The 15,949-nt window shown below is 42.5% G+C and overlaps 1 protein-coding gene across 2 annotated transcripts in view; it reads right to left on the bottom strand.

The window, feature by feature from the left end:
• EXOC2 (exocyst complex component 2) overlaps positions 1–15,949 on the bottom strand; it is a 205,997-nt gene that overhangs the window by 73,709 nt on the left and 116,339 nt on the right. For both annotated transcript variants that reach the window (XM_056521044.1, XM_056521045.1), the window contains 4 exons: positions 6,410–6,478; positions 4,120–4,277; positions 1,914–2,035; positions 475–536 (listed from right to left, as the gene is read on the bottom strand). In XM_056521044.1, coding sequence (XP_056377019.1) covers positions 475–536; positions 1,914–2,035; positions 4,120–4,277; positions 6,410–6,478 — 411 coding nt within the window. The remainder of the gene's footprint in view (positions 1–474; positions 537–1,913; positions 2,036–4,119; positions 4,278–6,409; positions 6,479–15,949) is intronic.

Here is a 15,949-nt window from a genome sequence, read left to right as displayed (position 1 = left end):
CCTCGCATAGTTTTTCTGTGAGCTGCACACACCCTATTACCATTTTTCTCTTATACTGCTTGATAAATCTGGGCCAATGACCCTGAGCACACAGTCAAGACAACACAGGGGTGGCCTAGGGACATCTCTGTGAATGATCTTGCGTGGCCCAGCCAAACCCTGACTTGAACTCAGTTGGACATTTCTAGAGAGACATGAAAATGATTTCCTCCGAAGGTCCTCATTCAATCTGACAGAGCGTGGGAGAATCTGCAGAGATGAATGGCAGAAAATCCAGATGTGAAAACCTTGTGGCAAAGGACAGGCGGCAGTAACCACTACCAAAGGTGATTCAACTAAGTATTGAGTAAAGGGTCTGAATACTTATGTCAACGTAATAGTTTAGTTTTTCCAAAAATAACAAAATGTGGAAAAAAGAGAAGGAGTCTGACATTATCTAAATGCACTGTATTCAACATTAATAAATATACATACCAAAGATGTTAAACCTTCATTGTCCACCACCCAATCTTCTTTGTCAGCCAGCTTCTTCACCTCTAAAGAAGAAAAAGTTCACTGGTAAAAACCCACTGACAAGTTTTCACTGACATTCTAAAACAACAAAATCACTGTAGCGCCAGATCCATCAAATAACAGACAATAGGTGTGCATGACGGAACCCGCTGAATTATAATGGGGTCCACCAGGGTTTGTCCTTGTGTCGGTCATTTTGATGGGGAAAAATAGCACAGCATGCGGCACTTTCTAGTCAAATCTGATGGAACTGAGGAAAAACACTTTGTGCTAAATTATAGCATATTCCATTCCACTTGGCATGTTATTTTCTTATCCTCACTTGCACTGCTCCTATTGTATTTTAAAATACGTATATCTAGGGGCTATTCTATACATAGGTGCATATTATTTTAAGAAAAAGCATATAATCTTAAATGTAAGCCATTTTTTTTTCCACTTTAATTTTTACAGCACATTTACTAAAACAGTCTAATTCTTAGTGTGAACTTAGACTAGACAGTCTAAGGCTGTGTCAGGTTTGTTACAGTAGCGTAGCCTTTTTAATAAATCCGGTGCATCTTTAGGCTGTCTAGCACAAGTATCAGCTGTCTTCCTTTATGCCACAATTGTGCACACAGGGGGAGATTAATCAAAACTTGTGCAAAAGAAAAGTGGAGCAGTTGCCCATAGCAACCAATCAGATCGCTTCTTTCTTTTCAGAGGGCTTTTGAAATATTAAAGAATTGGTTGCTATGGGAAACTGCACCAATCTTCTCTTCTCTCTCTGCAATGTCTCTTCCACACAGGTTTCAAAGGGGTATTCCGGCTTTATACATCTTATCCCCTATACAAAGGATCACAGAGGTCCCGCCACTGGGTTCCCCCGGCAATCTCGGTGCAGCCCCCAGCATTCTGTGCCGGGCGCGGCCTCCAAGACGGGGACATCACCCTTTCCAGTGAAGCCACACCTTATCAGATGGGCCAAACGAGTGGTTAAAACTCACGGCAAATATGGTGCAAGTCATAAAAGCCAGGTTTTTTATGCATATTACAGCTGATTTTTGGTGCGTTTGCAATAGTAATTCTGCCCAACTGATTTGCATTTATAGATCTGAACAGAGTTTGACTATTGGTCTCCAGACAAGTAGTGACTAACTGGTTCACTAAACCACAATCTGTTGCCAACTCATAGCATTACAGTTTCATGACTCTTTACATGAATAGTCTTTGGATAGTGGTTTGAATAGACTGATTAATAAGAGACTAATGTAGTCACTTGAGTCACTGCATATTCAGTCTCCTCCAATTAATACTGTACAAATGAAAAGATGCTAAAAAACCATGACTAAGCTCAAATCCACTATACTATTAAAGGAAAACCAGATATCCCATGTATTAGAGTAGAACACATTCTTTACCTTCGGCAGTTTGCTGCAAAGTGACCTTTACACAAGTCTCTCGCAAATCCAATATGAGGTCTTGTATAGACTGCAGAATATCATTGGGGATCTCTAGAGCAGTTAGTGATTCATATGTATGCCTAAAGAAATCAACACATAAATAACATATAAAAACTATTCATGTTAAGATAACAAATATAAAATATATTCACCAGTCATACATAACTGGAAGACCTCTAGTCTTATAAAAGTACACGTGACAGCTTCTTAACCCCCCTTAAGGACAATAGACGTAAATGTACATCCTGATGTGCTTGGACTTGGCACACCAGGACTTACATTTACGTCCTATACATAACGAGAGCACCATGCACAGCAGGTCCCGGCTGCTATCAGCAGCCAGAGACCCGTCGGTAACGGCGGAAATCAGCGATCGTGCTGATGTTCGCCATTAACTCCTCAGATGCTGTGATCAATACAGATCACAGCATCTGCAGCAATGCAGTGCTTTAAGTGGCTGATCGGATCACCCGCAGCACAGCAAGATGGCATACGGAGGTCCCCTCACCTGCTGGGGTCTTCTCCTCTGCTCTGACATTGAGCAGACCAGAAAAGAAGATTGCTGATAATAATAATCAGTGCTATGCCATAGGCCATCAAAAATGTAAAAAAAAAAGTGAAAAAGCCCCTCCCCCAATAAAAATTGCGCCTCTTCCCTATTTTACTCATAGAAGTGTAAAAATAAAATAAAAAACTTATTGTGTATCGTTGCATGCCTAAATGTCTAAAATATAATGTTAATGATACCGTACAGTGAATTGCATAAACGTAAAAAAAAAATCCAAAATTGCAACTTTTTGGCCACATCACATCCGAGAAAAATTAAATAAAAATAAAATAAAAAGTGTTTAAAAAGTTGGATGTTTTAAAAATGGGTTATCCAGGAATAGAAAAACAGTGCAAAATTTTTTCGAAAACAGCTCCACTTCTGTCTCCAGGTTGGGTGTAGTATTACAACTTGGCACCATTCACTTCAATGGAACTGGGCTGCAGGACTACACCAAACCTGGAGACAGAAGGGGAGCAGTTTTTAAAATAAATTAGCTCTTTTTTTCTATTCCTTGATAACCCCTTGACAAGTAGTACAATAATAGTAAAGCATGTAAACATGGGTAGCATTTTATTCTTATTGACCCACAAAATAAATAAAACATGTAATTTTTACCGTAAAGTGCTCTTTTTTTTTTTAGCTTGTAAAGTTTTTGTTTTCAATTTCTCCACAAAAGATATATATATATTTTTGGTTGTGCAGTACATTTTATGGTAAAAAAAAAGAAAAAGTACAATTGGTCATGCAAAAAAACAAGCCCTCATATGGGTCTGTGGATTGAAAAAAAAAATGTGTTTTAAAAGGTCAGGAGGTAAAAACGAAAACTCAAAAATGAAACTGGCTTTGTTCTTAAGGCCCAAATGGGCTGTGTGTTTAAGTGGTACAAGTTAAAAAGTTAAACATGACTAATAGTACTGTTCTTGGATCTAGTGGCAACTAATGGAATTTTCTGAGAATTTCTGAAACAAATATTTTTTGGCCCCCCCACCGTTAGTGTTTGAAGGAGCAGCGGCTTCTTCATTGTTTACTGCTATTGGCCTTGCATGGGCATATAATGAGTAGCTGCAGTGCACATTAGTGCAGTATTTTCCCACTCACGTAAACATAGCAACATTGCAGTATCATGCCCTGCCACTACCAATAGTATAGCAATACAAGCACAAGTCAAGATAAACACTGCAGAGACTGTAGCCCAAGCCATGCAGCCCCTTTAAACAACAAATTGATGAGAGTGCCAGGAGTTGGATCCCTGCCAATATATTAGTGATGGCCTATCCTTAGGATACACCATCAATTCTACAAGGCTGGATAACCCCTTTAACATGTGTCCAGGCAGTGTGGATAACAGCCATAAAATGAGGCAGCACAACTACTTGCCCCACAGTCTCCCACACTCCTAAATGACAAACCAATTCTCTCTATGGCCTATACAGCAGAGGATATGACTAGACTGACCAACAGCAGGGCTGACGCAGGGAATTGACTATGACTCAGCTTTCAAATTGGATTTTTCTAAATAGTTGTAGCTTTCTAAAAACATTTTTGGTTCTGCCCCAGATAAGCAATAGAAACATCCTAAATGTAAGATTAACACGATAAACATCATCCACCCACCTCACAGTCTGGACGACATGAGCTAACCAAGGCCCGGATAACTCAGCCTTCGATCCCCAACCTCCATAAACCATCACATCCTCTTGACTCAGAGACGTTGGGAGTAAGGCTCCACGGATGAGCTTCACCAAACACTGCATCACTTCTTGTATCATTTTCTGAGACACATAAAATACATATTAAAAACTAAAAAAATGATAATTCACAACGACTGGTATATTATTATTATGTATTAATGTTAAAGATCATTGAGATACGTCAGCAGATATCATGTGCAGTAGATAATTCATAAACTCATAATCCAATCTATCCTTCGTAATAACTTGTCAATGAATAAAGTGTAGAATGCCAACATTGTAGGGGGCTGGCTGAGCACTTCTTATTACTCTATTAACAGACTGGAATTGAAAACTGGTTGCTGACTGAAGGTAAGATTGTTAGAGATCCTTCAGCTGCAACACAGGAGAACAGGATAGTAGAGGAAGAAAAGGAACAATCTGCTATAACATAGGAATGTGTATTACATGTGCACTGTAAGGCTTGTATTTGGGGCATCACAATCAAGTGATATCCCTTCCTCCTTTCTAACATAGGAAGCATAAACAGCAATACGGTTTTCAAATAATTGAAAAATGACAGGTAGGAATAATTTACTATAGAATTTAAAATAAACATTGGATGCTTACATAAAGGGGTATTCCGAATTCATCAAAAAACTAAGAGATCTGTGCTAGGTCTGTAAAATAATAAAACACTCTGTACATACTGCTTTTTACTTCACCTGATGGCACGCTGTACAGGATCTCTTCATGATATTCCAATAACACTGCAGCTAGTGGGTTTGGAGCAGTATCAGGAAAACCATACAGAATCCCATCAGGAGAAGAAACAGAGGCACAAGAGTGGACCTGAGTGTGCCGGAGCAGTTTTTTTTTTTTTTTTTTTTCAAGCAGCTGTTTGTTTTTTAATGAATTAGGAATACCCCTTTAAGAGTTTGTCACGGTGGTAATCATAGACACTAGTGGCATACTGCTAGGATATGATTCCAATGTCTGATTGGTTGGTTTTCAACCTTTTTTAAGAGGGCCTGTGGTTAGCTCAGGACACGTGTTGAGTTTTTAAAAGGGTACTCTGACCCTAGACATCGTATCCCCTATCCAAAAGGATAGGGGATAAGATGTCTGATCGCGGGGGTCCCGCTGCTGGGGACCCCCGTGATCTCAGCTGCAGCACCCCAGAAATCTGGTGCGCGGAGAGAACTTCGCTCTTTGCCGGATGACTGGCAATGCTGGGCGGAGGCTTGTGACCTCACGGTCAAACCCTGTTCGTGACATCACGGCCATGCCCCCTCAATACAAGTCTATGGAAGGGGACTTGCATTGAGGGGGCGTGGCCGTGACGTCATGAGCCTCCGGCGCTGTACCCGATGCTCTAAACGTACGCCAGGTGCAGCAGGGAGATTGCGCATCCCCCACCACCCCCGCGATCAGACATCTTATCCCCTATGCTTTGGATAGGGGAAAAGATGTCTAGGGGTGGAGTACCCCTTTAATTTAATTGTGCAGCCTTGGGTGCTCTTATTCAAATAGTGTTTATTACCTTTGTTGTTACCCCCTTCCCTGGGCAGGAACTTCACTACATAATATAATGTGGTTGCTAGGCTTAGAGGGTGTAAATATAAGGCTAAAGCGGTGCGAGTAATTTTTGGGGTTATAGGCTTTATAGGCTTCTAAATCACACACTCTTAGCTTTGCATTTACATCACATTCTGCAATATCAAAAGGCAAGAAAAAGATAGATCGTTAAACAAATTTTAAAAGATAATAAACAAGCAAGCAGAAAAATAAACATTGGAATCAGGGAACTCAAGACTATAAAATGTATTTAACAAAAACTTTTTTCTTTGCACTGACCGCAGATCCTTTTTAAAGGTTCCAACCTCTGAGACCCCCAGGGAAGACAGTGAAGGGGCTGAAATTCATTCAGACCCGCACTGATCATAAAGTGATTATATTCTAGCAATGAGATAGGAATAAAGCCCACACAGAAGGTGGAGCCGCTGTCCATGGCAACCAAATCTCGTTACTGATTTCATCATATAACCTGGAAAACGATTATTAGAATCTTACTCATTTTTTCTCCATTTTATATCTGCCCTACTTTTTTAACTTTGAAGCCAAAGAGACTTATATGTTTTATTTTCACATCAAGGTCCTTTCCTTTAAATAGGACACCAGTACATGGTTATAACATATAAGTATACTTGAGGGATTTTTTTTCAACTTCTTACCTTAAAATCATTTGGTCTTTGTTTTACATTTTTTCGGTATTTTTCCATTTGTCCAGATTTCTCTGCAGTCTAATAGGATAACAAATACAAATGTATAAGAAAGATTTCACATTGTACCACATTTTTTCATAAGTCCATTGAATAGCAGGCTGATCGGAACAATCGTTTTTTGTTAGAAGGGTCCTCCGATGATAAATTGTTCATAGAGAGTCCTACTGATGGAGCCCACCAACTAAATGTAATCAGAAAGAGAACATGGCATGTGAACACCTCTTCTGCGGGACCACCACAGGATGTCCCATTATCCTCGGGAATAGTGACATGCCTCTCAATCCCTGCAGTCGGTAACATGTCAGTGAGGATACGCAGTTGACGGATTAATCTTAAGGGTCTAGTGCTATCTTAGACTTACAGAGCCTCAATGACAGAGCCAAGGTCGGGGTCTTGGTACCATGATATAATGCACACACAGAAAACTATACATAGTATTATACTTTGCTTACCCAGACTTGTGTGGGGATGTCACTGCGCTCCTAGTATAGATGCCACAATGCTTTTTGCCGATTTACACAGTTCTTCTACATTGCAGCTGTGCCCAGAGTGCTACTTTTCACTTTATTTATGTACGTATGTATTTCCATATGCTGGTGAGTAGATGAAATGGAAGTAGATTGGGAAGGGATTTGTTTATTAGGGCATTAAAAGAGCTAGGTAAAGGGCTGCACTAGGGTCAGGAATAGGCCCATTTTCCACCTTTTCACAGCTGAAATTTTAAATCTCTATGACTGGGACAAATGTACGTGATGCTTACATGCACTTTGACCAGACTCAGGCACACATATTGGAAAAGACCATTTGGTTTTGACATATAATGTTCTCTTAAAGTGCTGGTATTATGTTTAAATTTTGCCATATTTTGAAATTTAATAGAATTGTCATACATTTAAAATATAGAGATGTCGATAAAATACTGTTCTTTTTAAAAACTTTAAAAAAAATTAGGCCAGCATGTAAATAGCCACATCTTGGGACCAACAGGCACATTTTCAATTCTCCTACCTACCACAAAAAAAAAAAAAAAAAAGAAAAAAAAGATGAATTTCCTACAACATAAAGGGCGCATACATTCATACAACTATTATGTGCAGCTAATCAGAAAAACAAACAAACAAACAAACATCATTCTGAGTTTTTGTCCATGACTATCTTTTATATTTAAAGTCAATGAGACTAAAAGGGGAAGTCCAGATTGAAGCATAATCCACTATGAGACTTGAGAATCTAAAGTATATTGTTTTATACATACAAAACATGGAAAAAAAAAGCTGTATTCTTAGCATGCCCCCTCCCAAACAAGATTTGTACAGAAGTGGGTTAAGGAACCTTAGAATGAGAAACTGCAAGCATTTTTAATGCTAGTAGGTCTATAGGAGGGAAAGGGCTGATACCCAAGAAAACTCATCACATATCTGAACCGTAATATATCAGCATTCCTTTTATAATGAAAGTTATATTTGATGTACAAGCCTACTGTTTTAAAGGAGAAGTCCCCTAGTTTTAAATCTTGGGGGGGTCTGACCCCTGCAATCTCCTCTACGGGGGCCTCGGCTGTGTCTGGGAGCAGCTCGTCATGACCCCCGCACGAAGCAGTGGCCGCCACGCCCCCTCCATATATCTCTATGGGAGAGCCGTTCGGCTATCTTCTCCTTTAACATTTGGCAACAAGTGGACTCAAATTCTAATTACTAGTATTGAAAATAATGTTTTCCCATGAGACACAAATATGTCAAAGGAATGCCTGTTACAAAGACAGTGTACCTAACGCAGAAACATATTAGCCTGGAGTGTGGCCGCCTGTGCAAAATGTCTGTTAGAAAGTAAACAAAGTATGAAACTTCTACAATTCTTTAATTTAGATAGTGATAGATGAGTAGTGTAACCCTATCCTGCATAGACATAACTGAACTGTTCTGTGGTTAGCCCAACGGATTCACTTTTCGACTTCATGACTTAAAAGGATACAGCACAGAAACCAGTTACAACTGAAAACGGTTACTAATATCTGCATGTGATGCACTATTCACAGGAGGCTTTGTAGCTTTTGGTACCTTGCAAACCTTTTTTAAATTAATTTTTTTTAACATATTTTATTCAATTTTCTTAGTAGAAAAACAAAAATAAAAAAAACATAACAGTCTCGTCAGTGAGACGAAAAACAGGAAAACGAAGATAAGGCATACAAGGTCAATCATCTGCCAGTACAAAGGCCTATGGAACACGTCAGTAAAAGTTCGCTTTATAGAAAACAAAAAAAATCAAGAGTCACAGAAATATAAAAGCACACTGTCAGTAAAGGTGAACGTAAAACAAAAGGTGCAAGTTACCAGCGTTCACTGCATGGGAAGACGTAAGGCCCCTAACGTATCTCCCAGAGCACCCCAACAATACCATTCTGTGTGACTAAAGGGTCTCAATATGTCCTTTATTTCTGATTCTGTATATGCAGAAGTAACGAAAAACTTGTGTGCATGTCGTCTTGTGCCGTTCTGTATCCAAGCTATCGACAGTGCAAAATAGTTTGAGTTAAGTAGCATAGTATGGGTAGGGATGAGGAGGACAACCATGAGGCAAACAGGCAGCGTAAAGCGACCAGGAGGACTACATGTATTAGTTGGGGTATCTTGGGGAGAGGAGAGGAAACCTGTTCCGGAGGATGAAACTGGTGAAAAAGAAGGGAAAGTGGTGCGAAAGGAAGGGTTATATCCCACGTATTGTGTATGTAAGCTAGGACCATGCGCCAGTAATCAACTGTAGAAGGACAGGTCCACACCCCATGCCAACCAAGTATCTGTGAGTGGAGTAGAGCATTTTGGGCAAGCCGTGATCATGTTAGGGAAAGCAGGAGCGGGGAGTATATTGAAGCCATAAAAGGCTTTATGGGCCAATTTAAAATAGGTTCACACCATCTCTTATTGATGACACTTTTGCGAACCTTATGCCAGCCCTGTAAGATACACTCAGAAATATCTTCATCAGGAATCCAGCTGGCCCAAGAGGAAAAAGGGTATCTGGGTAAATTTTCAGGAGAACTTTTCTAAGGGCTGGATAAAGAGTGGAGATAGTGAATTTATGAGGATTAGAAACCTATGAGGTTATCCACCATGTGTATAGGGGCTTCCTTATCAAGGTTGGGCAGTCTATCTTTACAAAATGAGTAGACGTGATTGAGGGGAAGCAGGTGAGTAGAGGGGAGTTGAAATTTAGTCAGTGGCGCAGAAGGAGAGAGCCAGCATTTAGTAGGGCAATCCATAAGATCACCCGCGGTCCGCAACCCTCCCAAAGTTTCAGCGTCCTAGAGAGAAGTCATTGGGGAAAAACTGGCTGTCCTCGGAGGGGGAAATGTTTGAACATCAGGAACGAGAGGTGGTGCCATTTGCGAACCTCTTTCCAAGCACTAAACAGAACTGAGTGTTTCACAGACGGTGTTTCACAGGCGTGTGCAGTAATGCGGAAAGTCGCCACGGGGACGCCAGACCACCCCCCAGACCAGTGATAGCATGGAAGGAAGATCCGTGGATTCAGTCCTCTACAAAGCGAAACAGGCAAGCAAGATTATAGCTCCTAAGGTTAGGGAAATTGAAACTCCCTTCCTGTTTACCCAGCATGAGCCTCTGTAGTACAATACGAGGCCTTTTACCCGCCCAGATACATTTAGTAAATGCGGAGTTCAGCAGACGGACATCACCATGACGCAAAAGGAGGGGTAGTGTTTGTAGGGGATATAGGAGGCAGGAAAAGCTGACCATTTTAATTAAGTTGCACTGACCCATAAACGTGAGTGGCAAACCCTGTATTTTGCTAAAGTGAGGGGGATAGTTCAGCTGGTATAACGTGTCCGGTGTTTTGCCCACCCTAATGCCTAAGTAGGTGATCGAGGAGGAAGAAATTTACATTTTTTAAGCCCTAAGATTAACGGCAACCAGCGTGGGGGAGAAGTGCCCAAGGGAAGTAGTTCTAACTTAGTGACATTTGTCTAGTACCCTGAAAAACTACCGAAATATGTGAGAAAATCGAGAACCCTCTGCAAAGATTGTCCCGGCGCATTCATAAATAGCAGAATGTCATCCGCGAACATAGTCAGCTTAACCATTTCAGGGCCCACTTTAATGCCCTCATACAGATCGGACGACAATAGGTGTCTAGCTAGCGGCTCTATAGCCAGATCAAAAAGGAGAGGTGAGAGCGGACACTCTTGCCTAGTACCCTTGCAGAGTGAAAAGGGGGCAGAGAGAATCACTGGGGTACTTATTCTCGCTATCGACTCCCAATACACCCTCGTTACATTATCTCTAAAGGCCCCCCTGATTCCAAAGTGATCCACCACCAGCCCCAGCCATTCCCACCGGACATTGTCGAAAGCCTTTTCGGCGTTTAAGGCTACAAGAGCCGGCTGATCTTCCGGCTGGAGCTGATGCTGTAATCTCTCCAGAACTGTCATCAGCGCCCGAATATTCATGGTGGCCGTGTGATTTCTAATAAAGCCCACCTGATGCTGCCCCACCAAAGTCTGCATAAATTGAGATAACCTATCCGCTAGAATTTTAGAAAGCAATTTGATATCCTGATTTATCAGGGATACGGGCCGGTAGGGTCCAGGGTCACTCGCATCATTGCTGGGTTTAGGAAAAACCGTGATAAAGACCATCGATGCCTCTTTGGACACCCTTCCCATGGTCATAAAGAGAGAAAAAACATCACAGAGTACAGGGGACAATTGGGGAAGAAGGGCTTTATAAAATTCCCCCCAGTAGCCGTCAGGCCCTGGGGCTTTGCCATTATGGAGAGAACGGATAGCTGACTGAATTTCCTCCTCAGCCACTGGGGCATTTAAGACATCCCTCTGGTCTGATGTCAAACAGGATAAATCAAGACCCTTCAGAAAGTCCGCCCCTACAGAGACATCAGAAGGGGTGTCTTGGTATAATTTTGCATTATAGGTGAACAGAGATTATTTTTCCATTTTCATTTTTTCCTCATCACCTTTTAAAAATCATAACCTTTTCAATTTTGCACATAAAATTCCATATGATGTCTTATTTTTTGCACCACCAATCCTAATTTGCAGTGACAGTCATTTTACCAAAAAATCCACAGCGAAACGGAAAAAAAATTCATTGTGCGACAAAATTGAAAAAAATGTAATTTTGTAACTTTTGGGGGCTTCCGTTTCTTTATTCTAAAGGTCCCTACGGTTAAAATGATACCCTACTTATATAGGTTTGATTTTGTCGTACTTCTGAAAAAAATCATAACTACATGCAGGAAAATTTATACGTTAAAAATTCTCATCTTCTGACCCCTATAACTTTTATTTTATTTTTCCGTGTACGGGCCGGTATGAGGGCTCATTTTTTGCACTGTCTTCTGACGTTTTTATTGGTACCTTTTTTGTATTGATCAGACTTTTTGATCGCTTTTATTCATTTTTTTCATGATATAAAAAGTGACCAAAAATACGCTATTTTGGACTTTTTTTGCATGTACGCCATTGCACGTGCGGTTTAATCAATGATATATTGTTATAGATCGGACACACTAACACTGCACACACTGATCTTTTACCCTGATCCCTGCAAAGCCATAGCTTTGCATGGATCAGCGTTAAAGGGGGTTGATTGCTCAAGCGTGTAGCTCAGGCTTGGAGCAATCAAACGACGATCGGACCCGACAGAGCAAGGTAAGGGGACCTCCACTCGCGTCCTAGCTGATTGGGACATAGCGATTTTATCGCGATAGTCCCGATCAGCCCGACTGGGCTGCCGGGAAGCTTTTACTTTCATTTTAGACGCGGCGATCAACTTTGATCGCCGCGTCTAAAGGGTTAATAGCGCTTGGCACAACGATTGGTGCCACGCTCTATTAGCCCAGGGTCCCGGCTAGCATAAGCCGCTGGGACCGACATGGTATGATGCTGGGTCACGACGTGATCCCGCTTTAAATACCGGGACCGGGCGCAGGGCGTACAGGTACGCCCTGCGTCCTTAAGAGGTTAATTAACGGAGTGAGGGTCAGTATGTAGCATTCCATCTTCGCCCCTTAGTTTAGTGACATGGGCCGGTTGACGGCGGCCCTTCACCCGGTCGCCAACAAGCGGCCTGCTTTATTTCCCTGGCGTAAAAGTTCCACTTCGAAATAGGAGTGAGTCAATCTCTCCCGTTTATCTAGCCATAATTCAAATTGAGCTCTGGCCACCTTCCATGCCTCCCTAGCAGAGTCAGTGGGAGAGTGGAAAAAGAGGGTATACACCTGATGCAGGCGAGCGCTAGCAGCTATAAAATTGGAATGCGAGGTATGTTTAAGGGAGTTGAGGTACGACATCAGTTTGCCTTGCATAACTGCTTCTCAGTAGAGAAGAGGGTCTGAACGATGTAGTGTGCTTCAAATTCCAACCTCCGCCCCCGCAATGGGTCTATGAATGACTCATCCCTGGTTAAGAGGGATGGGAAGCGCCATAATATATGTCAGTGCCCCTTGGGCAGGTGGGTTGGAGGGAGAAGGTCACTGGTGAACGATCCGCAATAATCAATTCACCAATGCTCACAGCCCGTATCTGAGCGCCCAAACGAGCACTGAATTCCCTATCGTCTGGGTGGGACACCCTCCAAACGTCAAGTCAAGACGATCTAGCAAAGGGTAAGGGGTCTAGGCATCTGCATCACCCAAGAAGTCCCCTTCCTAGGGGTCTAAAACACAATTGAAGTTACCCCCTATAACTTTACAAGGGGAGCTGTCAGGCTGAATCTGGTCGGCTAGATTCCCCCCAAAAAAGAGCAGTTTTCCCCGTTAGGCACATTATAAATGCTGAATACCTTTCCAGTGTGTTCCAACTGAAGGTGGAACACTCTCCCCTCTGAATCTGCTACATGAGAGAGTAACGTAAATAGGAAAGCTTTGTGTATTAAAGTTAGAACTCCAGCCTTACCCTCCCCAGCTGGTGAACCATAAACATGCCCGACCCACTGCTGCTGCATTCGAAAGAAATCCTCGCCGGACAAATGGGTCTCTTGCAACAGGACAATATCTGGGTGAGATTTTTTCACGTAGCGAAGCAAGAGCCTGCGTTTATGAGGTAAGCGGAGACCTGACATTTCATGTTACAAAATTTTCCATAATAGTAGTACAAGTGGGACCTGTGAGCTAAACAAATAGAGAGGCAGCACCGGAGCAGCAGCAGAGCATCACGCATTGTGTGAAACATAATGTAGCATGTACGGGTCATAAAAATGGCAGAAAGAGAGAGAACATAAGCACATAGCAAAATAATGTCACCTACATGTGGCATAAAACAACAAAAGGAACATAAAAAAAACAAAAATCAAACATCACAGGGACCCAGGACATGCCCTAGCAAACCGCAGGGCGTGACCAATCTGGGTATGAGACTCCCTTTTTTCCTCCTCCCCCCAGGTCAATATGGTAATAAGGCACTAGTCCCCAGTCTTATAAGAGATAAAATGAAGGAAAAGGGGGCAAACCGACCAAGAAAAACGGGGCACCCGGTGGTTCAGCAGAAGAACGTGGTGTAGTCCGGTAAACTTGACATGGAAGTAACTGGAAGGATGAAAATTCAGCCAGGTGAGTAGCACCTGTTATTGTCATGCTGGCTCCGTGGTCTGCGACGGTCCAGTGGTATTGGTGAGCGGGAACCATCCCTGGTGGCAGGCCTGGAGTGACGGTCCTCATGCGGAGAGCGGGATCTACTCGTAGTTCGTCTTGAGCACCGTGGGGAAGAAGACTCTGGAGCACGGTCTAGGGCTGCAGTAGCGGCCTCCGGAGTCTTGTAAACCAAGATGGATCCATCAGCATGGAACACGGCACTGCATATTGGAGCTTGAAGCAACAATTGGATTTATAGAGGGAGGTGCAGATAGTACTAGAGACGAAGAATGACCTGCCGAGGCCGGTTCACCAGTGCTGCAGGCCTTGGGGCAGAGGTAACAGCTGATCCAATAGGGTGTACTCGTTCAACCCTGCAGGGATGAGATAAGCCCAGGGCTTTAGGAACATCCCCATCACAGAAACTTTGCAGGTCTACTGAAGTCACTGACTCCTTAACGCTCACAATGCGCAAATTATTTCTCCTCGACCTATTTTCTAGGTCTTCCAGTTTCTCACTCATGCGGGAAAGATCATATTCAGCAGACTGTACACACCACCGCAGCGCGGTATCCCCATCTTCCAATGATGAAATACAATGTTCAGCCTGACCAAGGCGGCTGGAATGGTCAGCCACTTCTAATTGTAGATTCTGGAATGCAGATCTCCACAATGCGCTGCACACTGGGGGAGATTATTTGTGCTACTTCAGCTGCCAGTTGCGTGTAGTCTGCCTGGTGACCCTGGCTGGAGCTGACAGGCAGGGCACTGTCCTGAGTGATGGGGAGGGTCATCTGCCCCTGTATGTGAGAGCCTCCACCTGAGGTAGAAGTGGGTGCTGGGGCAGAAAGAAGGCTTGGAGCGGTTTCCATCATTTCAGCTCCGGCATCAGCGCTCACTAGGGAGGGAGGTGCGGCCTCAAGAACAGCAGTTGCCTCAGTCAATGCAGAGCCTGGAAGTGCGGCGGCAATTTTAACAGTGCTGGGATGTAATGCTGGGAGCTGCAGCGGCGCAGAGGGAGACTGCGGTCTGCACCACTGCACAAAGCAATCCATTGTGGGGGCCACTGTGATGTCGGGGAGGTAAGCGGAGCGGGTGTCAGCAGCTATGGGCGAGTAAAATAGCCGGGAAAATCTGGGGGGAGCGGGAGCCTCCTTACTGTGCTGCCGCCATCACCCGCGCCGGAACCGGAAGTTCGTTGTACTATTGTTATTGGCAACCAATAATACAAGAACATAAGCAGCGTTATCTGATTATCTGAACTCAATATCCTCTGTAACTAAAAACAAAGTAAAATAAATGAATACAAAGTTCGAAAATATTTAAAACCTACTGTTTTTGTAGTGATATTAAAAAGGGGTTGTTTAATTCTGTGCATATGATATTTTACAGAGGATCCGCTACATAACCCGACCCCCCCCCCCAAATGATGAGCCATAATAGAGAGCCAGCTACAAAAAGCATTTCCTGTTCTGGTGAAATTGAGTACTGTACTGCCTCATACTGAAAAACCAGTCGCAATATTCACTAGCAAAATCATCTGTTTGCCAGGGCCATAAAAAGGCACAGTAGTGCTGTTGTAAAAAACAAAACAAAAACAAAAAAAACCCACAAAATTACACACTTTTCTCGCTTCAACGTAACTATTATCATAGACTTCCACAACTTCTGTGCTCAGCCAATCAACTGATGGAGCGGTAAATTCATATGACCAGAGCTTCATGACAAGAGTGGTGCCAGGAGGAGTGGGAAAGAGGAGTATATATATATATATATATATATATATATATTTTTTTTTTTTTTTTTATTTATTTTTTTTTATTTTAATACCTGCCTTAGCATTACTGTAAAAAAAAAAGTTAATTCCTGGAATACCTCTGTAAA

This window comes from Hyla sarda, chromosome 5 (genome assembly GCF_029499605.1).
Source record: "Hyla sarda isolate aHylSar1 chromosome 5, aHylSar1.hap1, whole genome shotgun sequence".
In the NCBI taxonomy this organism is placed as follows: domain Eukaryota; kingdom Metazoa; phylum Chordata; class Amphibia; order Anura; family Hylidae; genus Hyla; species Hyla sarda.
The sequence above is the reverse complement of the archived record's forward strand: the minus strand, read 5'-3'. Positions and strand labels throughout refer to the sequence as shown.